Source organism: Oryctolagus cuniculus, chromosome X (genome assembly GCF_051225735.1).
Source record: "Oryctolagus cuniculus isolate XC-2025 breed Fujian yellow rabbit chromosome X, ASM5122573v1, whole genome shotgun sequence".
Lineage (NCBI taxonomy): Eukaryota > Metazoa > Chordata > Mammalia > Lagomorpha > Leporidae > Oryctolagus > Oryctolagus cuniculus.
The window spans coordinates 68,138,049-68,161,268 of record NC_142888.1 but is presented as its reverse complement, the minus strand read 5'-3'; the positions used below and the strand labels follow the sequence as shown (position 1 = coordinate 68,161,268).

The window sequence follows — 23,220 nt, the reverse complement described above, 5'->3', positions numbered from 1 at the left end:
TTATAGCAAGTGACTGTTTTTTGTTATCAGGATGATGTTGCTACCAGTAATTCCTGAACAGCTATAGAGCTATTTCCCTGACATAGATATTGTGAATTTGAAATTTGGAGATAAACAACAAAGTATACATTTTAATATTTAGACTGTTTTTGTTTCCTTTACCACTCATACTGTCCAATACTGAGAAAAAGAGGTATTTATTAGTGTATTCATCCTAAACATGAATAAATTGAGACAAAAACAAAAACAAAAAAAGTCTTATCTGTTGGAAAGGCAGAATTACAGAGAGGTAGAGGCAGACAGAAAGAGAGAGAATCTTTCATCCACTGATTCACTCACCAAATGTCCGCAATGGCTACAGCTGGGCCAATCCAAAGCCAGGAGCCAGCAGTTTCATCCGTCTCTTCCACACGGGTCCAGGGGCCCAAGGACTTAGACCATCCTTCGCTGTTTTCCTAGGACCATTAGCAGGGAGCTGGATCAGAAGTGGAGCAACTGGGACTTGAACCAGCACCTATATGGGATGCCTGCACTGAAGGCGGCAGCATTACCCACTGTGCCATAGTGTCGACTCCAAGAAGAAAAATTTTGAGAGATGTGAATAGCATGGAGATACAGTATTCACGCTGAAAAAAAAATCCACCTTCTCACTATTAATCTTTAGTGATATTTTATGTCTGTCTTTTTCCTATAAATTTATTTTCACGTTCTTTACATTCCTAAAATGACTTTTATAGAAAGTAAAAAAGAAGAAACATATTGCTGAGATTCTTGTGGTGTGATGGTGACAATGGCATAGAGGCTACAACTATCATCAGCAGAAGCATAACTCTCACTTTAATCAGCACTTTCCAAGCCCTCAATATGTCACAAGCACTAAACTAAGTATTTTAGATGCATTAGCTCACTGAAATCTTACAACAGCCTTACCAGGTAAATGTTCTTGTGGCCCTTGCTTTTGAGTAGCCATTTTTAAGGATCCTGGTGAGTCTGAAAGACAACCTCAAAACTAGAAAAATACCTTTAGGGCAAAACCCATTTTTAAGGAAAAATAACAAAAGATTGTTTTCTAAGCTGACGCTCCTGACAACGGATCCTTTTCTTACACCCCTTAAGAGAAAGTGTGATTAAAAACATTGGTTAAAAAGAGGTATTATATAATTCTTTGCTATTTGTCTACATGGAATATGTAGAAGGAAATTAACATTGTGAGAGGTTACATCATTTGCCAAAGGTCACAGACTATCAGGATGTAAACCTGTAAGATTCATAAACTGTTGATGCTGTAATTAGCATTCAAGGACTTTCAGTTCAAATCCTCTGTGTCCTTTACTAAATTTAGTCAACTGTGGTATATAACATGCAAGTGGCAGTACATTCTATTATAAAGCGATTTTTCCATATTGATGCAAGACTATCTGATACTAGGTAATGTAAACAAGAAAATAAAGGTGTTAACTACTGCTTATCCAAATTGAAATTTGTCTGTACCAAATCTTGGCTAAGTATTTATCAGACATAAATTTTGCCTCCTTTCTGAATTACTTGATTGTTGACAAAGTATATACTTTTTAAGGTCTTTAAAATATAGTCAATTAACCATATCACTTTCTGTTTCAATTTCTCATGTATTAAATTGTGAGAATAAAGGCACCTCTCACAGTTATTTTAAGAAGTAAGTGCATGATTATGCAAAAAGCACTTAATGCAAGACTGAATAGTAAAGGTTGAATAAGTGGTACTATTATTGGCTTCCTCCTTCTTATTATTAATTTATTACAGGTTGAGTTCCTAAATGTACTATGTTTTAATCCAAGGGACATGGTTGTGATAATTTATTTCCATTAGTTTTGTTGTGTTGCAAATCTACTTATATGAGAGTTATTTTAATCTAAATTCATCCAAGTGAGATGATTGGATGGAATGTTCCTTACTCATTATCCCATATTCGTCAAACAAAAAATCACCTAGAAAATGTGGCTTCATTTTGTTGGGTCCTTTCTTTACGGCAGGATTTCTTTGTCTTGTATTAAGGGTAACCTAAGTTGCTTGTTAAAATATTGATTTCAAGAATCCACTCCTGACTTAGTGAATCAGAGCCTTCTTGGGACCATCCTAGCATCCTAGCAATATATATAAAAAGTACCATTGGTGACTCTTATGGGCAGGCAAATCTAGGAAATATCGCTCCAAGGAATTGTAAGAGTGTGTGGTCCTTACTTTTGAGTAGCTATTTTTAAGGATCCTGGTGAGTATGAAAGACAATTTACAAACTAGGAAAATACCTTTAGGGGAAAGCCTATTTTTAAGGAAAAAAAATTAAAGATTGTTTTTTACGCTGACACTCCTTCTGACAACTGATCCTTTTCTTACATCCCTTAAGAGAAACTAATTAAAAACATCAGTTACAAAGAGGTATTATATAATTATTTGCTATTTGTCTGCATGGAATATGTTTAGCATTTTAAATAATTAGGTATTTCTCTGCGGGATTGTAGAAAGATACAATATATATGAGATGTTTTCTTGCTGTGGAAAATGTTCCATCACACACTATACACTGTGATAGTGTTTAGTAAAAAGTAGAATTTTCTGAAACCAATCTGATGTGATCTCTGGAGACGAGTTAGAAGATACAAATGGAAAATTTCCACAAGGAAATTTCACTAGAAGACTTAAGGGCAGAGTGCAAATGAGCTTCCCAATGTGTGAATCTCCATCACGTGCTTAAAGCCTTGATGGCTGAAGAACTGTCTGATACTGCTTTCAAAATTCAACAGACTTAAAAATAGAAAAGCAGATGTATCTGTACTGTTAATGAATTGAATTATTTCTAGTAAAAGAAACATTTATTAAGCTCCCTGTCTCCAGTGGTTTGTTAGACACTATAAAAATACATCTTAGAGTGAGAAAACAAATCCTCATGAAGCTGAGCCATAGTATGGATAGTAATTTCTGTGAAATGGAAAAATCAAATTACAGCGGTCTAATGATATACTTTGTGTTACTTTTCACATTCAAATGTAATTAAAACCCTTTTAGATTAGGGATAAATGGGAAAAATACTCATATCTAATTGAAAACTGCTAGGTTCAAATTTAAGAAAACATTTGGCCCTTTGTTGTACTATCGTTGAACTCTGTCTCCAATGAAGTATGACTGATGAGTTGTGGCATAGTGAATAGAATCACATACCAAATCCCCTCAACCTACATTAAGTCTATAGTGTTTGGAAAGGCAAGAGAATTGGTCAAACTGTGGAAATTTCTAGAAAATTCTTCTAGTATTTTTTTAGATTGTGTGAGAATTCTAACAAATGATTCTTCCAAATGGCGTCATTGAGTTTCACATTAGTCACTTGATGAATTGTCTATTTACATCATGTGCTATAATATGGAAATTTAATCATGATAATGATGACAACCATTTATTGAACAACTAGTACATGTCCTCAATTTAAACATATCTAATATCTTCTTACATTTTATTTAATTGTATCCAGGCTTTCTAAAATCTTATAATCTTATATATTATTGCATTCTATTATTTTTATATTTTCCTTTTTAAACTTTTATTTAATAAATATAAATTTCCAAAGTAGAACATTTGGATTATAGTGGCTTTTTCCCCCCATAACTACCCTCCCACCCACAACCATCCCATCTCCTACTGTCTCTCCCATCCCATTCTTCATCAAGATTCATTTTCAATTATCTTTATATACAGAAGATCAATTTAGTATATACTAAGTAAAGATTTCAACAGTTTGCACCCACACAGAAACACGAAGTGTAAAATACTGTTTGAGTACTAATTATACCGTTAATTCACATAGTACAACACATTAAGGACAGAGATCCTACATGAGGAGTAAGTGCACAGTGACTCCTGTTGTTGATTTAACAATTGACCCTCTTATTTGTGACGTCAGTAATCACCCGACACTCTTTTCATGAGCTGCCAAGGCTATGGGAGCCTCTGGAGTTTGCCAGCTCCCATCTTATTTAGACAAGGCCATAGTCAAAGTGGAAGTTCTCTCCTCCCTTCAGAGAAAGGTACCTCCTTCTTTGATGGCCCGTTCTTTCTGCCAGGATCTCACTCGCAGAGATCTTTCATTTAGGGTCATTTTTTTTTGCCAGAGTGTCTTGGCTTTCCATGTCTGAAATACTCTCATGGGCTTTTTAGCCGGATCCGCATGCCTTAAGGGCTGATTCTGAGGCCAGAGTGCTGTTTAGGACATCTGCCATTCTGTGTATCCTGCTTCCCATGTTAGATCATTCTCTCCTTTTTAATTCTATCAGTATTATCAGACACTAGTCTTGTTTATGTGATCCCTTTGACTCTTAATCCTATCATAATGATCAATTATGAACTGAAACTGATCACTTTGACTAGTGAGATGACATTGGTACATGCCACCTTGATGGGATTGAATTGGAATCCCCTGGCATGTTTCTAACTCTACCATTAGGATAAGTACTATTGAGCATGTGCATCTCCTCCCTCTCTTATTCTCACTCTTATATTTAACAGGGATCACTTTTAAGTTAAATTTAAACACCTAAGAATAATTGTGTGTTAATTAAAGAGTTCAACCAATGGTATTAAGTAGAACAAAAAAAATATTAAAAGGAATAAAGTAGAAAGTTGTCCCTTGACAGTCAGGACAAGGGCATCTTACATATTACTAAATATTTTAAATGCTTCTTCATATACTAAATTATTCTTTTTAAAAAGATTTATTTATTTATTTGAAAGGCAGAGTTGCAGAGAGGCAGAAGCAGAGATAGAGAGGTCTTCCATCTGATGGTTCACTCCCTAATTGGCCTCAACGGCCGGAGCTGCACTGATCGGAAGCCGGAAGCCAGAAGCCAGAAGCTTCCTCTGGGTCTCCCATGCAGGTGCAGGGGCCCAAGGACTTGGACCATCCTCTACTGCTATCCCAGGCCATTACAGAGAGCTGGATTGGAAGTGGAGCAGCCGGGACTAGAACCGGCACCCATATGGGATGCTGGCACTTCAGGGCAGGGCATTAACCAGCTGCACCACAGCGCCGGCCCCAAGTCATTCTTTTTTTAAAAAAATATTTTATTTATTTATTTGAGAGGTAGATTTACAGACAGTGAGAGTTTGAGACAGAGGGAAAGGTTATCCATCCACTGGTTCACCGTCCAAATGGCTGAAACAGCAAGAGCTGAGCTGATCTGAAGCCAGGAGCCAGGAGCTTCTTCCAGGTCTCCCAAGTGGGTACAGGGGCCCAAGCACTTGGGTCATCTCCTACTGCTATCCCAGGCTGTAGCAGAGAGCTGGATTGGAAGAGGAGCTGTTGGAGCTCTAACAGGTGCCCATATGGGATGCGGGCTCTACAGGCAGAGAATTAACCTACTGCACAATGGCGCTTGCCCCCCAAAATGTTTTTGTCACTAACAGTAACTTTATTAAATTTTCTTTTAATTTATAAATAATAATTGTATGTATTGATGGGATACAGTGATATTATAGTATGTGACAATATGGAATAATTAGGCCTAATTAATTTGTACTATTCATCCGAGAGTACAGAAGTTTTCAATGGTTTAGTGGATGTGGCTCATCAATAAACTTTTAGAAAACTTTGTCCTAGAGCCAATCTCTCAGTATAATTTGGGAAGAATTTCTATCTGGTATTATCTTGTATTATAAAGTGCTCTCCATATATCTGGGTTTAAACTATTAAAGATGCAAACTTCTGGTTTATAATATGAATCTCAAGAATATCCATTTTAAATTTAAATTAAAATCATCAAGAGGAATACCTACCTATCTAACAGCAGTAGAAAGATTGGATATGTGGATCAATGGGGATTGATGCCCTCAATGGTTGTAATATTTATGAAAATGATATATTACTGCATTAATAAAACATTTAAAGTCAATAAAAACTCATTCTAATATTCCGACTTTCATTTGAATTGAATATTTTAAAGTACCTATATTGTGTAGGATGCCATTAAATCGTGCTATAGCTCTAGGCTATCTTATTTGGACTTGAGTCACAGAAGCAATATATAGCAGTGAGCCAAGGTATATGGCAGCTATAGCTATAGAAACATTTATGGTGAATCAATTTCTCTTGAAGAATTGAGGAAAGTGTTAGCAAATTTTACTGATGAGTTATTTTTAATTATATTTAAATGCATGTACATATATTATGGGATGAACATTTGGTAAATGTAAACATTAAGTGAATTATGGACATTTGAGCAGTTGGAAAACAAAGAGGGTACAAAAAGCATGGATTACTTGTTTCACTGTTTTAGTGGTTCTGACTTTGGTAGAGCCTATGTTTAGTTCAGTATGGCATGGTAATTGTCATTTAACAACTAGCATAGGAGTGAGTGTTAGGGATAGCAGTTGACATGTTGTTTGGGACTCTGCATCCTCAGTTGGTATGTCTGGTTTTGACTTCCAGCTCTGCTCTCTGACTCCAGCTTCCTGCTAATGCATTTGGAGGCAGCAGATCATGGCTCAAGTATGTGGGCCCTTGCCACCTGAGAGGGAGACTGGATTGAGCTCCCAGCTCCTGGCTGTGGTTTGTCCCAGCTCCACCTGTCTAGCTGTTACAGGCATCTGGAGAGTGAAACTGTAGATAAAATCTCTCTCTCTCCCTCTCTCTCTCTCTCATATCTCTTTGCCTTTCAAATACATTTTGAAGCACATTGGTGTGTAGGGATAAAGAAAAACTCCTTAGCCTACCTTTTCTATTTCAACGAATAGTTGACCATGTTCATGAAGATTTGATGTGTAATGCTATTTAAATTTGAAGAAATCAGAGGAGTTTGCAGTAAGTGTTTTCTATATTTATGAGAGAAATAATCACGTTAAAATTCTTTCAAAGCTGTTTTCTGCATTTGGGAAAATGAATTTACTTTAAGATTCTATCTTTATATGGGAAATAAATGTCTTTTTGACTTTCTTCCACAGGGGCCCTGTTTAGCCTGATCCTCAGCCTGTTTGTGCTATGGAAGGAATATGCAGTTGATTTTCCAAAATATATATCTATAGAAAGGAGCAACAGGTGTGTCCCAGAGAACGTCGTCATTGATGTGAAATATGGATGGTCATTCATGTTTGCTGCTTTTGGAACTCCCTTTGTATGCATGTCTGGGATTATGTTTCATTTCATTGGCTGGGAGCTTGAGGAGTTTCAGAAGTAAACAAACTAAAATTCCCAAAGGCCACAGTGAAATCTTCTGGGCAGATTCTTCATGGATGCTTCAATGAAGGTGAAGCATATTTCAGGTTTGGGCTTTTGCCAAGTACTAGTAACATTACTTACCATCAGTATAAATTGTTAACATGCCATTTCCCAATGAATGAAATTTACTTTAGTAGTGGTGATTTTACTAAAGTAAAACATGCCTTAGGATAAGTAATTTCAAAAAGGACCTGGAATGAGTTTTAATTTGGTCTCAGGTTGCAGACGTAAAAAGACTGGCTCTGTTTTCTTAACAAATTTATAAACACATTTACAATAGGATAATGTTCCCAAATTGTGGTGCCATGATTTCATTTTTAGGCTTTCCAAAGTTGACCTAAGTTGGAATGCAGTGTTTCTCTTTTATGATAAGTTGAGCTTGACTTTTATCAAATAATCAATTAACCATAATTAACATCCCAGACCAGCAACCATTATTTCTCAATTTAAATTTCAGGGATGTGCCAGGAGACACACCGATGTTTTTCTTGCCTCATTCCCCTCAGCAGACAAACTTTAAAAAGTAAGCACTGAATTAAAGCATGCACATTTTAATGGGATGAAGAAAAAAACAGTTGCATCTGAAGGGTAAACTGTTTCATATTTTCATGTCCTAGTTTGCGTGGCCTTCCAGCACAAGGAGATTTACACTTGAGCAAGGGTTTACAAAAATATTAAAATTTAGAATACTTCACCTGAACAAATACAACTGAAGGTCATAGTTTCACAGTGAAAAAGGCTTGTGTTAGCAAAGGGACAAGGTACATCCAGAGAGTTCTAATTCTGGACTGAGGGTTGAGAAAGTTTACATCAATTGATATAATCTTTGCCCATCTTTGCTACCAAGTCAACCATATTAAATGTTAGTAATGTGGAGGAAGAACAGCTACCATACTCATTAAGTGGGTCCTGTTTTCACCTTTATTATATCTAAATACTTCAACATTTGTATCACATCCTCCTATTTTCTTAACATTTCTGTGTTTCATTTTAAGAACTCTTTAGAAAAATGAAAAATCTGAAGATAATGTAGAAGTACATTGATAGAAGGCAGCAATCTTCTTGATTATTTGTACCAGAATTTTAAAAAGTAAAAGTTTTCATATTAAAATCATTCATGAATTAAAGTTTGTATATAGGCACTTTTGAAGATTCTTATTGTCTGTGATGAATATGTGAGGCCCATAAGGGGAACTAGTACTCTCCATTAATAAATGAGAATGTATTGCTGGTATCTTTAGATTTCCTAAGACTTTTTAAGTGTGTTTGTAGTGAATCAAATTCAGTCTATATTTTCCAGACTAGTAATACATTTACTGATTAAAAGCTTCAGATAATTGTGCTTCTTCTGTGCTGTGGCTATAAGTACCTATTCAATCATTATTACACCAAATTTATGTAAATATGTTTCTTGGAATATTATAAATTTAAGTTTAGAAATGTTTTATGACTGTGTCAAATGCTATCCTTTTTTATTTCTAAGTTGTAGGTTTAAAATGTGACTAATAAAATGCATGATAAATTATGAACATTTGTTTGTTGTATCAGTTGATATTCCTGTTGCACATATATGATCTCTTTCACTTGTAAAGAAAAAATCCTGAAGGGAAATTCAAAAACCCAACATCACATGCTTGAAGTGAAGAGATCTTGGAGAGCACATAGTCATGTCCTCTTAATATTTCAGAGGGAAAAAAACCCGAGACACTGAGAATTTAACTGTCTTACAGAGACATATATGGTTATCTCAACTGTAAACTCCAATTGGACTCCTTGTTGAAACTCAGAATGTTAGTAGGTTTCCATGTAAATGAAGTTTCTGGGTACCCAAATTATGCCTAGAACAACAGGTCTATATTTTAAAGTTCACTTTGTGACAATTTGAGGGGAATTTTTCATTTTTCTTGGTTTCTGATGATTTTTTTTAACAACAGTCATTGTATGGTGGGAGAATGAGAATGCCTATCACTTGAGATAGGCCACTCCCCATAAGTGGGGCAACTACATTTCAGAATAACTCAGAAGAGAGAGGAGCAATTCTGTTTATCGGGTTTTTTAAGGCAGAGAGTTAACACTATTCATAAGTCACAGCTTCATTTCTCAAACTTTACAGTATCTGATGCGGTCATTGCCTCAGCCTTAGAAATGTTTCACTGTGGTCCTTTAAATTCATATTCTTTCTATTATAAATACATAGTCTATGTCAAAGTTCTAGTGTTAACTTATGATTATTTTATTTCAGTCAACTTGTTGCTGGTTAGGTAAAGGGGAAACCTCAGATACTAGGGCTTTGCAGTAAGATCAGATATCAGTCTTTGAAAATCTCTAAAACTGCAAAGATTAATGCCTTGGTGGTATACTACAGATATTATATTATACTAAAGGAATGTCTGTATTTTTCTCTGACCCAAGATATCTCCTTCCAATATCTCTGTAATATATCAGACTCCAGGAACAAATAGGGAAGTTTCTTCCATCCACAGTTGTACTAAGTCACTATTTTTAAATGAGTGTTTGCAATAAGACCCTTGGAGTTTCTTTAGGGCTATGCTAGCCCCACCCCCTCTCACTCTTTAATTTATGGAAGGTTTAAGAATGGGCATCTAAGAAAATTCTCCTGCTTCTCCAAAGAGGCACCTTCTATTTCTCTTGATGGTCATTGCCTTGCATTGGTGTTGTACTTATATGGATCTTTTAAACATTGAATTGAAGATCTGTGGTCTCAGATTTTGATAACGGACATTAAGTATAAAACCAAGAGGTAACTCATTTGTGTGTGTGTGTGTGTGTGTGTGTAGACCAGTTAGTTCTGCCTATTCTGGACAAGGAGAATCTTTGATTTTACTTGTAGGTTGACTTTTCTGGGGCAAGTAAATCTGCATAAGTTTTGGAGCCAAGAAGGATTTAGTAATGGACACTTTATATTTTTTGACATTTTACCAATTAATATTTAATGTTCAGAGGTTTAGAAAATGTGTCTGTGGCCACAAAAATTAATAGGATAAGATTCAATATTCTATGCTTAGCTATTTTTTCAAAATTAATAGCCACATTTTTATTTCACTATTAAAATTGCAAGGTGATTTTGAATCTTGGCTTTCAATTATCAATTAACTAATGCAGTGGGCTAGGAAATATACATGGGTGAATGCGCAAGAGAAAACAAGTGAGTAAGGTAAGTGCTGCTGTATGTAGAATGTGTGAAATAGATGGACATGTAGATTACTTGCTTTTAGTGAAGATCATTTGTGCATTGACAATTTTTAGGAGATGGCAACTCAGTGATTGTTGAACTGAAACACTCATTTTATTTTTCTATTCTATTCTTGATAATGGATTTTAAAATGACAGGCACTGATGTTCATTTATCCTCTTACAGAAGTCCTAAGTGCACTTTAAATTTACCAGTTTTACTTAGTTCAGGGCCCACTAAGCTTATACACAGAACAATAGACCCTTGTCTCAAAAAGCACTGAAAAACAAGTTATGTGACATTTTGAAATACACTCATATTTAAAGGTTTTATCTAAGTCCAGTCTTAAGTGTCTTTTAATGACATCTCTTAGGGTTATGCTTATGCTCCACTGGCATTTTGAGTGGTAATTCTTTCCCATAAATTGGCTCTTTATATAAATTTCTTTGTCACTTAATGAAATATTCAATGTAGAGATTAACACTTACAACTAAATACACTAATAGTATATTATATGGCAGTAGAAAAGGTCAAGATTTTTACTCACTTGCCTCTCTTTCCTCACATAAAACGACTTGAGCATGTAGAAAGGTAGTTACTGAAGGAAAACAGGTACCTCAAACTACAGAAAACAGCTTGAAATCTGTCAGAATTTCTGAGATCCGAAACTACTGGTGGCTAGTGTCTTAGTTTTGACTATGGAAGTGTATTTTCTCTTTAATAGTGCATTTAGACATATCTTCTTCATCATTTATCCTTGAAAAAACTTATTCTAACATCATCAAAGCATTTATGAAATGCTTAAGTTAAGCATACATACCACAGAGAAAAGCCATCTTTAGAGGATTTACTCATTCTTTACCTGTTTTAGGACTAACAGGAATTTAAAACTCATTTTCTTTTTTAAGAAAATTAAGCATTTGAAATAAATATTTATTAATATATATATATATATAGAAAGATGTCTTATTGCTCAGTTGATTTCAGTTTGGCCCAAATATAGCAATCTTACAATGTGCTTATTTCTCTGGGATCATGTAGTATGTACTTTCAAAAAAAATGTGAGATAAACTATTCCTCTATCAGACCCAAATTTCTACAGCAGAAGACCTGTCATGTGAATATATCTAGAAGAATATAAAGTTCTCAATATGTTTTTGTCAGGACTATTGCTGTACTTCAAGAGTTTTGGAGGATGATTGGGAATGTTGTTGAAAAGTTAACTAGAACCTAGACAAACCAAACCTTCACTTACTATAGATTTGAGCTGTATCTGTTTCCAGTATGTAACTGATTTTATAAACAAAACCAGATATGAGTGATTTAGTCAGCAATACATCTTTCTGGATTCAGAATAAAATCAATTTGATCACCTAATAATCTCAATCTTCATATACCAACCTCATGTTGAGAGCAATGACCCTGGTTCCTTGTGAATGATTTCATTACCAGAAGGAAAAATGGATTCTATATTGAAGTTACTGAGGCAGAGAAGTGAATTGAGCTTAGAACAAAATAAGATTCAAATGTAAAGATGCTGCCATTTGACTCTCACATAATAACTAGCACATAATTTCCATTTCATTTCTTTATCTTTTTAGATATCTACTATTTGGCTTTGACTTATCTGTTTGCAGGAAAGACTGATCAGAAGCAGTCAAGTTTATGTCTATATTTTAAAGACACCAATTTATAAATGAGTAGAAATTTTATAATTATTTCATGGACTGGGCTAGAAGGAAATATCTCAAAACATAGTGAAGAAACAATCACAATAATCCAATAGCCGTTGTGGGTTCAAATTCAAGATAAATATAGAAATGCCTATTTTGGGGCATCTCAACAAATGCAAATGGCTAGGTCCTTCCATCTTTGTTTCTTTCTCTACCTCTTTCCAAAGACATATTAAACTACTTATACAATTTTGTCTAATTCCGTAGATTGCAAGTTAAGAACAAGAAATTGAAGGGAAAACAAAGATTTTGAAGCTTGTAAATATCCTTGTAGGGAAAAGATGATTTAGGTATGTGAATTGTGTCATATAAGTGGCCTTTATATATTGTCTATGACTGATGGAACAAGTGATTGCCTACTATGTTATGATAGTCATACTTCATCCTATAAGTAAAGTCCCAAAGTGTTGACTTTCTTCTCCATCCTACCATTCTTATTTTAAAAAAGATGTATGTATTTATTTATTTGAAAGACTTAGTAAGTGGGAGAGAGGGGTGGGGAGAAGAGAGAGAGAGAGAGAGATCTGCCATATGATGGTTCACTCCCCAAATGGCTACAACTGCCAGGACTAGTCCAGGCATTCCATCCAAGTCTCCTATATAGGTTTCAGGGATCCAAGCACTTGAGCCATCATCTGTTGCTTCTTAGGCACATTAGAAGGAAGCTATATTGGAAGGGAAGCAGTCAGGACTCAAATGGATACTCCAATATGGGATGTAGGTGTACATGGGTTAACTTGTTGTCCCATAGCACTGGCCCCCACCCTGCAATTCTTGGATTCTTGCATTGAAATTATGCTCTTGGAATATATTAATTTCCTAAATTTTCTAAATCATGTTCATTTTGCTTTAGGTAACTTGAAGGTGTTACAATAGGAGGCTGGGTAAGGTTGTAGGTGGAGACCCAGACCTCCATCCATGTCTCCCTTGGGAGTGGCAGGGAAACAAGTACTTGGGATATCAGCCTGCTTTTCCAGATGCATTAGAAGGGACTTGGATTGAATGTGGAGTAGCCTGGAACTGATCTTTCTCTCTGAAATGTGATGCCATGTCCATCTTTGGGAGCAGAGGCTTAACCTACTGTACCACAACTCTCCTGGCCCTGTGGTCCCATTTTAATAAACATTTCTGATTTCAGTAGCTTAACACAATATATACGCAATTTTCATGTTGAATACTCATGTGAGTCAGTTGTTTGGAAGAGATGTTTGCCAGGCACATTCATTCAAGATCTGTTGTCCCTCCAACTTGTGACTCTCCTCTTCTCTAGAGTCCAAGGATAGTCTCCATTCACCTGATGCATGAGGATAAAGAGCAGAGGTATTATTTGAGATTTTTATTAGTGAGATATGAAAGTGCCATGCATGAATTCCGTCCACACTGTGTTGCCAAGGTACATGATTGTACCTAACTCCAAGAGAAACTGGAGAATGTAGTCCAGTTTTGTGTCCAAGTACTGAAAGGAAGCATCTGATAAACTATGAGTTAAGTTCCACTTCACTCACTTTCTCAGGAGAAGTATATTTTTAATATTTTTGTGACATTGAGTACCACATCTTGTTACACAGAGTTATGCGTTTTTCTTTTGTACTTTCATATAAATAAGATAATCTTATAATTTATTGTTCAAACTACTACAATTTTGTTTAAGAGGGTACAATTAATTACAATTAATTAGTTACATTGAGAGAAACAAATACTATCCTGGGTAAACTTGGACACACATTGATTATACACGTAAGATTATAATTCCTTTAAAGTGGAGACAATGGGTATTTATATATCTGCATGATATCTTGAAAAATTGAAGTGATAAATGAATACCTGGATATTTGAAATCAAATGTAATAAAATCTGTACATAAAATTATGTTTTTTTTGAGAATGAGTGTCTATCATTTTTTTTTTTGACTTACGCGGTTACCTGAAAAAACATGGTTGCTTCAATAGCAATTGTGATTGAGTCATTTGATATCATTTAGAGTCTGTTTGTTTTGATATCTTGAGTACATTTAGTGGCTACTTAAAATTAATAAGTTGTATGAAACACTATGAAAAACACCCATGGGCAATAAAGAGTGCTAATAACAATTCATATGTATTCATAAAGCTATATTTTTTTGAATTAGTACTATCATGACAAAGGTGAGGTATAAACTGACATCTATATATGTTGTGACTAGAGTGACAAATATAAGTATATTCATCAAAGGGTTATCAAGATAAAGTAAATATTTAAAACTTTATGATATCAAAACTTTGTTGGAAAAACTAGGAGTAATTGAAGTGGAAAAGATAAATTGAAGCGTTATCAGAATAACTATAATCAAAAGTGTGAAGGAGAGAAAGGACTAGGTTTTCCTGTAACCACTGAGAGGAAGATAAAGACAAAGATTTCTGGCTATATATTAAAAAAGGAAGAGGCACACCTGACAAGAGATTGAGCTGTTTCAGGAGTGATGGAATTTATTTGTAGGTTGAGCAACTAATTGGTGAAGATGCTATAGCAGTGATTCAAGTATATTACCAGGGCTAGTTGATATAGAAGATATTCATTATTCATTCCAAATTTACATGAGATTAATTGATTCTCTTTGATTTTAAAGATAAGGGGACAGTTCAAATGCCACATCTAGTTTTCTCTCGCTTTCATTAAGGGCATGGAAACTCCTACAGGTAATTTCTTAGTTGAACAAGACACTGATATTACATTACAAGCTTCCAAAAGCCCCCAAGGTCTGTTTGCTTTACTCGGACTACTTTTTCATACAAATTGTCATGTTACATATATGATCTATACTCTCTTCTATAATATGGATAACTGAGATAGCTTGCTTATTCTTTCACTCCACAAACCAAAACGTACAATGATACACAAATATAAATTGACTAACATAAAAATAAAACCATTGCTTGGAAGCTAGTACTTCTATTTATGAAAAGGTAGAAAATTTATTAAATTTTGAAAATAAAAATTGAATTAGAGGCATTACTCACTGAAGTGGGTACCATCATGCAATGACTCAGATAAAGAAGATAAGGATTTATTAAGTTAAAGATTTTTCCTATTACATTAAATGCATGCCTCTCACACACAGATCACCATTTATTGAAGCAAAGAATAGTTATCTATTAAGTATTAAGAATAATGAATTTTTCTTAATTCCAGTGCTTAGACTTCCTACTCCAGGGCTTTATTGGCAGACTTATGCTGTAAACTCAACTCGATACACATTTTTAGCAACTAGAATTTATATCTATTTGTATGTTAGACACCCCCATTGCAAGAGCCTTGTTCAAAAATCCTACCATGTCAACAAGGAATTCAAGATGGGCATTAGCAAGGCATATATGCCTGTGTCTTTTCATAAATCTTTGCTGGGCTGTCCTGTTATCAACTGTGTTTTAAAGGAAACACCAGCTCTTGGCAAAGTTACGATGCTAGGCAAACTGACTTCAGTATATCTCTCATTTATCTTCTTAGTTGCAATTTTCCTCAGAGACTTTATTCTTTCACTTTGCTTATTGAATCCAAAGCAATGCACCATTCTCAGGACATTTTTCAAGTTAGGTGTGATTCAAAATACTAATTGCTCCAGAAACAGGACATGTCTTTTTTCCATTTCCTTTATTTTCGCTATTAAAATGTTTCCCTTATGTGTCACATTACGAGACCTTTAGTTTCTGCTGGAGGAAAAGAAAAAAAATTAGAAATTGTCCTGATTATTAATGCAATATGTATTATTCTTGACAAATTATTATTCCTTTTTTAATGCAGTAACCTAACTTCTAAATTAAATAGATGATTTTTGATAATGAAATGCTCTTTAAGCCATTGGCAGGCCCATGGTGGTGACTGAAGTGATGGATGGGGTCTGTGCAAGGTACTTCTAGAGAGGGGCCAGGTTGGTACACTGAGTAAATATTCTGGTTTAGTAAGACTTAGATAAGACCCAGGAATCCAAATTTTCCCTACGTATCCAGGTTACTTTCGAAAGAAGTCGGCTTTGAGAAGCATGGCTTTATATTCATGGTCTCTGAACATTAATCTGCATATAAATTATCAGAGACTTCTTAAATGTAGATTCTTATACAAGAATTCTAGGATAGAATTCTGCATTTCCAATAAATTTTCAGGTGATGCTGATACTGTTAGTCCTGGGACTACATTTTCAGTAGCAAGGATATAAAACATTAACATTTAAAAATATCAATATCATATTGATCAATATTAATATAACACATATCTTAAGAAACCAAGAGTTCTGAGCATTGAGTATTTTAGTTACCCAGGTGTTATAAATGTAAATCTATGGCTAAGCATCGTGGCTTTATATAGTTATTGCTTCTTTCCCCATTTGCAGGGGCAGACATTGCTATGAAATATCAGTGAATGGTGCCCGAACATTTCTGAGGTAAGGCAGGACAAAATTGTATAGGATAACAATTAAGAGCATGGGCTCCAAAATTCTGTTTAACTGGGTTTGGGTACTGTTTCCAATCCTAATTCTATAACAGCATAAATTATTTCATGTTAATCAGAATCAATGCCCTTAACTGTAAAATGAATAATAAGAATGATGTTCGAAGGCATGGAAAAAATGAAGTAGTGCATAAAAGCGTAGTAAGCCATTAATAAAGGAGAGTTATTACTTTTAACTATTTATTGTTTCTTAATTTTTTCCATTGAAGGTCTACAAGTGCCAGAAGAAAGTGAATGCATATTTTTCGGTGAGTGGGAGGAGCGGTCCTTTGGAAAAGTTACAGTTCTTTGAAATATCATTTAACTTAAAAAACTCATACCAATTGTGAATCATACTCCATAGTGTATTTGTATATTTATCATTTATCTGTTGGCTTTCAGAGTCTGCATGCAGTTTGCATTTCCCGTCACACTGTTGCTAAAGCTTTCTTTCCCTTAGTTGATCTCCTGGAAATGTCTTTCTTCCTTCAGTGTTCTGAAACTTCTCTCTGGCTGAGTTGGATGCAGGTCTTTTCTACACAGGCATTATGAAATTCTCTCACAGTATGATTTTTTTTTGTACTGTTACTGAGACTTCCAAGAATATAATACGTATATTTATTTAAATTTAAAACATTATTTCATTTATTTGTTAGATACATATAGACTTCCCCCCAAATACCGATTAATTACCCAAATGCCTGCATTGGCTAGAGGAAAGGACCGAAATGGAGGCAGGAACCAAGAACACACTCCCACTTGGTTGGCAAGAATCAAATTACTAAGTGATTACTGTTGCTTTCCAGAGTATACACTAGTGAGAAGCTGGAGTCAGGAGTAGAAGAAAGGAAGTGAACCCAAGATCTCAGACATGGGATTCAGTCATTATAATCACTAGGCTAATTGTTCACTTCTCCAGAATATATTAATGTGTGAGGTAGAATGGATCAAGGTTCATAGGAGTGATTATTTTGTCATATTTTTGTTTATGAGGTGGAAAATATAAATTTTCTTTCATTTTATTATCATGCTGCAAAATATAGAAAATCTATATAATTTAAGAGTTAATTTAAAATTACTCAACTGCATAACTTCCATGTTGATTTAGAAATGAAATGTTAAGACCCCTGAGAACTTCCTTCTTTCCTGACTCCTTCCTTCCTCATTGAGGTCATTACTATTCTGAATTCTGTGAATCATATTCCCTTATCATTTTTAACACTTTCATAATTTATACATATATATCTAATATATAATTTAGTTATTATTTACCTAACAGTGGAATTAAAATATTTGCAATCTTTCTTCTGTATGGCTTGTTTCACTCAATACTGTTTTTGAGAGGCAGCAAACATTTTTCTTTGTACTTGTATTTCATTTTTTTTTTGGACAGGCAGAGTTAGTGAGAGAGAGAGACAGAGAGAAAGGTCTTCCTTTCCCTTGGTTCACCCACCAAATGGCTGCTATGGCCAGCGCTGCACAGATCCGAAGCTAGGAACCAGGTGCTTCTTCCTGGTCTCCCACGTGGATGCAGAGGCCCAAGCAGTTAGGCCATCCTCCACTGCCCTCCTGGGCCACAGCAGAGAGCTGGACTGGAAGAGGAGCAACCAGGACAGAATCCGGCGCCCCAACCGGGACTAGAACCTGGGGTGCCAGCGCCGCAGGCGGAGGATTAGGCAAGTGAGTCGCGGCGCCGGCCTGTACTTGTATTTCAATCTGTTCACTGATTCAGAATATTTAGTAATTTAAACACACCATAAATCTATTATACCATCATATTTTGAGCAGTGTTTGACCTTCTTTCCCCCTTTTAAAGAGATTGATTTATTTATTTAAAAGGCAGAGTTGAGAGAGAGAGAGAGAGAGAGAGAGAGAAAGAGGAAGAGGAAGAGGAAGACAAAGAAAGACCTACTATTCTACAATCCACTGGTTCACTCCCCAAATGACTACAATGGCTGCAGCTGGACTGATCCAAAACCAGGAGCCAGGAGCTTCTTTCGGGTGTCCCACACGGATACAGGGGCCCAAGGACTTGGGCCATCTTCTGCTGCTTTCCCAGGCCATAGCAGAGAGTTGATTTGAAAATGGAGCAGCTGGGACTTGAACCAGTGCCCACATGGTATGCTAGTGTCACAGGGGAGCCTTTACCCGCTATGCCATAGCACCATCCCTGCTTCCTCTTCTTTGACTATTACTTATTTTAAAATATTTACTGATCACATCATATATGGTATACTTTTTCTAGGAACAATAGATGCTTCATGAATGAACCATATAATGTTTCTATCATGATAGGACTTGAGTTATGTTATGAACACGGATAACACATTGTTTATCAATGGATTCTGGCACAAGTAAGTAATAATATTTCTGGAGTGTGCCGTGGAATTAAAGGGCTTTGAGGTTTGAACATATTTAATTTAGAAGGTGATATTAAACTCTTTTGCAAGATAAGACTAGCAGCGAATTAAAGATGTTTATCAAGACCGACCATATTAGTTGGTATTTCCACATACTATAAAGATCCCTTGTCTATATGACAAAGAAAGTGGTGGGAATCTGGGAAGAATAAAAGTTGGTAATCTGGAACTCTACAATACAGAAGGATGCAACATTTGTGTTTAAAATCACAACTGTATTATATCTATTTCTTGATTATATAGGGGATTTAAATAGTTATAGGGAAGCAAGATGCACATTTAAAATGTTATTTTTTTTTTCTGAGAATTGCCTTAGCAGTGGATCATTTTAGTTCTAGTACTTTTTTTTTGTTTCCATATTGAAGAAATGAAATAAATGTGGGATGCCCCCAAAAACAAGATTGTAGACATCTATTTGTACCAGTGAGGACTAAAATGATATTTAGTTGAAGGCTAGTTTGGAGATATCAGGAAATTTTGTAATTACAGTTTTGCCTATGGGGAAATTACCTTAGAACATATTTTCCCCTTGGCTTCTTAGGAACCATTCTTCTATCATCTTAGGTTCTTTGCCATTTCTATTCAAATTGAATACATTAGATGGAGACAGTTTCGTGGATTGCAACAAACTTCATAATTAATTAGTGAAATATCTGTCCCAGAGAATACAACTGGAAAGCAGTCATCAGCAGGGAAAGTGCCTGAGTTTTATTGCTCCCAGTGTTTATGAGAGTGTGACGACCTCTTGTGACAGCTTTTTTTGTTGTTGACATCATTGAACATATTTCAACATTATTTGAAACTATTGGAAACTCCTTCTTCTAGTTGGAAGACTGATAAGTGTAGGTAAATATGCTACTTATTGGTATTTGTAGAGTCACAGAGCCCAGCTGGCAAGACCAAGGAAAATGCTACTGTGCACTATTCTTTATAATAAATAAGCTGTGTGAAAAGACCGTGGTAGACAGCTACCAGCCTGAATGCTATTCTCTACTCGTTTGTACGAAAAATAGTTTTCAAGGACACATGCAGTTTCACAATACGACCAAGTCATAAATCTAAATAGCCATGAATTGTTGTTCATATTATGAGAAAGATTTCGGTAGGGATCGCAATTAGGCAAAATAAAGGCCAATATGCGATATAATAAGTTTTGTACAAACAAAATAGCATTTTAAAAATAAAATAATAGCTAAGACATTTATGAGAAGACAGATTCTATCAGTTTTTGAAATCATAAAAGGTACATTTTAGCAAGCCACATTAATATGAAATTTAAGGGTAATTTTGTGAGAATCTTTCGATTTTTCTTTCTGGTTTGATTTCATGAATAAGTGTGACTGTTCAGCCACCAGGGGGAGAACTTCTCTATAAATTTCTGGGTAGGGACTGCGAAGCATGCTCTCATAATTTTTCCAGCTTCATTCCTTTGTTTAATACTTAAGAACTTTTTAGCTACAAACAGTTGAGATTTACTTAATTGAAACTTTCTTTTCAAAAATAAGCTTCACAGGGCAGTGAGTCTCCAATTCTTTTCTTGTTTACTGTTTTAAGAACAGAAGACAGGATATATCAAATAGAAACAGACAATACAAAAAAGTAAATTAGGAAAATTTACAAGCCATTTTATTGAACTTAGCTACACAGTGAACAGGATTGGCTAGCAAAGGTTCATTTTGTGCTGAATTTTTTCAGCAGGCTCAAACTGCAAAAATAAATTAATTCTGAAAATATTATCACCTGTCTGCTTTTCTCTTTATTTGTTAACTATGGATTGGTTAGCTGAGTCGCCCTTGTCCAACAATGTCAATCAATTCCTCATTTGTGGATTTGAAAACCTAATTTTAATCGCCAAGGAATGCTAATTACTATTTTCCACCATTCCCAAGCTTGGGGATATTACAAATGAGGGAAAAGTAGGAAAATGTGGACACTTACATCAAAAGGTTCTGTAAACTTAGAATAAGATAAACTACAATATAGAAAACTTTTCAAGAGAGTTTATAACAAAATACAGCTCATTGGATTGGTTTTTATTACATTTGATTTATAACAGCAGTATTTTTAAGCACAATATTTGTTATTCAATGACATATTTTTAAATTAATATCTCTAAAGCAAAACAGAGGCACTTCGGGAGGTAATCTTCATGGAAACTTATTTTTATTTGTATGTGAAAATTTGTTGGTCTAGTGAAATTCCTAAGGTTGAGGACAAAGTTATGAAGAACTGAAGTGAGTTTACCTCAAATCACATTATTGGCCAATTTTCTTACCTGGAGTTGCATGAAACTAGTATTGGAAGAGTAAAAAAAAAAATAAAATAAAGGAAATGTGTGCCTGGAGATATTGCTACACTGAAGACAGAAGGGGATATTTGCAATAATGAGGGTGGCCAAAGTAGCAACAGTAAAAAATTAAAGGAGTCAAGGCATGTGGTTTGAAGTGATTGCTAACACTAGTGACGGCATCAAGGAAAATTTCAGAACCATGTTTTGTGACTTAAACAACAGCAAAAAATATCAGATATGTAGAGGAACTACGCCTATAATTTTGACCGATGAGCCACAAACTGAATAATTATATATATTTATTTGCTTTTTTATGGGCAACAGAGAAACTCTCATTACATGTTTGGAAGCTCAATGCAAGATTCAGATATGGTTAAGGTTTGCAAGGCAGGTATGTTCTATTTTATACTTTAGAAGTTTATAAAATATTTAAGAGGACAAACTTGCTATGCCTGCAGGACTTTTCATGGGAATTGTTCAATGGAATGCAGATGAACTAAGCTAATCAAGGATTTTCATCTAACAGCAAAAGGAAAGCTGTGGAAATTACTTTGATAATGAAGCTATAAAGCAAACTCCTAGTTATATCCACTATTAAGGGATACTGATATAAAGGTAGATACAGATGATAAAGAATAGACTTGCACATTTTAAAAGATTGGTTTAATTGAAAGGGTGGGGGGAGAGAGAGAAATCTTCTATCTGCTGGTTCACTCCCTAAGTGGTAGCAATGGCTGAGGCTGGTCTGGGTAGAAGGCTAGGAGCCTGAAACTGCATGTGGGTGGCCCATGTGGGTCACAGTGACCCAAGTACTCAGGTCTTCTTCCACTGCTTTCCCAGGCACATTAGTGGGGAGTTAGATCAGAAACGGAGCAGCTAGGATTCAAAATGGGCCTCCATTATAGGATAGCAGTGTTGGAGGAAGTGGTTTAACACTTTGAGCCCCAATACCAGCTCTGGACTTGTACTTTTTTATGTGGAGTGATTACTCAATCTAAGAAAAATAAGCTGGACACTTTTTATATGTGAGACATTCCAGCTACTGCAGGTACGACAATAAATGAGATACAATATTTGCTCTAAAGAATCTGCCTCCTTTGGAAAATATGGGGTAAGCATATTGTTGTAATAACTATAATAACTGATATAATTGTTGTATCCACAGAGTGTGATTTAAAGGAAGAATTAGGAAAACCATTCCCAGAAGTATGACGATAAAATAGACAATAGCAATTACCTCTGAAGACTTAGGGAAGCAGACTAAAGACTGGGTTTGATAACCAAAGACATTTAACATTATCTATCATCATCATTTACACATGGAGTATATTTACTTATTAGGTGTTGCAAAGTTGCTTTTCAAAATAATGGATTTGAGGGGGCAAGGTAGCAAAATTGTGGGAATGGAAATTCCAGACTCTTGTTCCTTCTTAGGGACAGATGCATATATAACAGAAATTTATGGATTAAATTGTCCCTTTGGAAAATCTAGATACCGGGTAAGAGGTTGTAGCAGCCTAGGCAAGAACAAAAAGAAAAAGACCAGCATTGACATAAACATTAACATTTTATTGCATGTTTCATACTCTATCCTTTCCCCTTCTTTGGCATAGTTCAGTGTGATTGAGAGAAAAATTGAATTCCTCACTTCTATCTTAGGAAAATAAAATAGGGGAACATGCAGTCAACATTATGTATTTTGGGGGCTGCCTGAGTGTCTGGTTTCTATTTTGTGTGGCTCAGAACAGTAATAGAACAGAAATATATTATATATACTAATGTGGGGTTTATTCAGAGCAAAGGCATGCTTTATGACTGGTTATAGCAGCTGATAGACTACAAAAGCAGAAGACACCATGGGGAGGAAGAAATTATGGGCTCCTAAT

At 35.2% G+C, this 23,220-nt stretch overlaps 1 protein-coding gene across 3 annotated transcripts in view; it reads left to right on the top strand.

Annotated features, from left to right (window-relative positions):
• LOC103351928 (transmembrane protein 182) overlaps window positions 1-20,778 on the top strand; it is a 96,474-nt gene extending 75,696 nt beyond the window's left edge. Inside the window, exons 5-8 of one of the 3 annotated variants that reach the window (XM_070067072.2) lie at window positions 6,964-7,057; window positions 7,695-7,760; window positions 16,527-16,577; window positions 16,855-20,778. In XM_070067072.2, the coding sequence (XP_069923173.1) occupies window positions 6,964-7,057; window positions 7,695-7,760; window positions 16,527-16,577; window positions 16,855-16,879 (236 nt within the window). In that variant the 3' untranslated portion in view covers window positions 16,880-20,778. Of the gene's footprint in view, window positions 1-6,963; window positions 8,767-16,526; window positions 16,578-16,854 lie in introns of those variants that run through there. The other 2 variants (XM_089324141.1, XM_089324140.1) reach the window with 2 other exon arrangements.
• The last annotated feature ends 2,442 nt before the right edge of the window (window positions 20,779-23,220 follow it).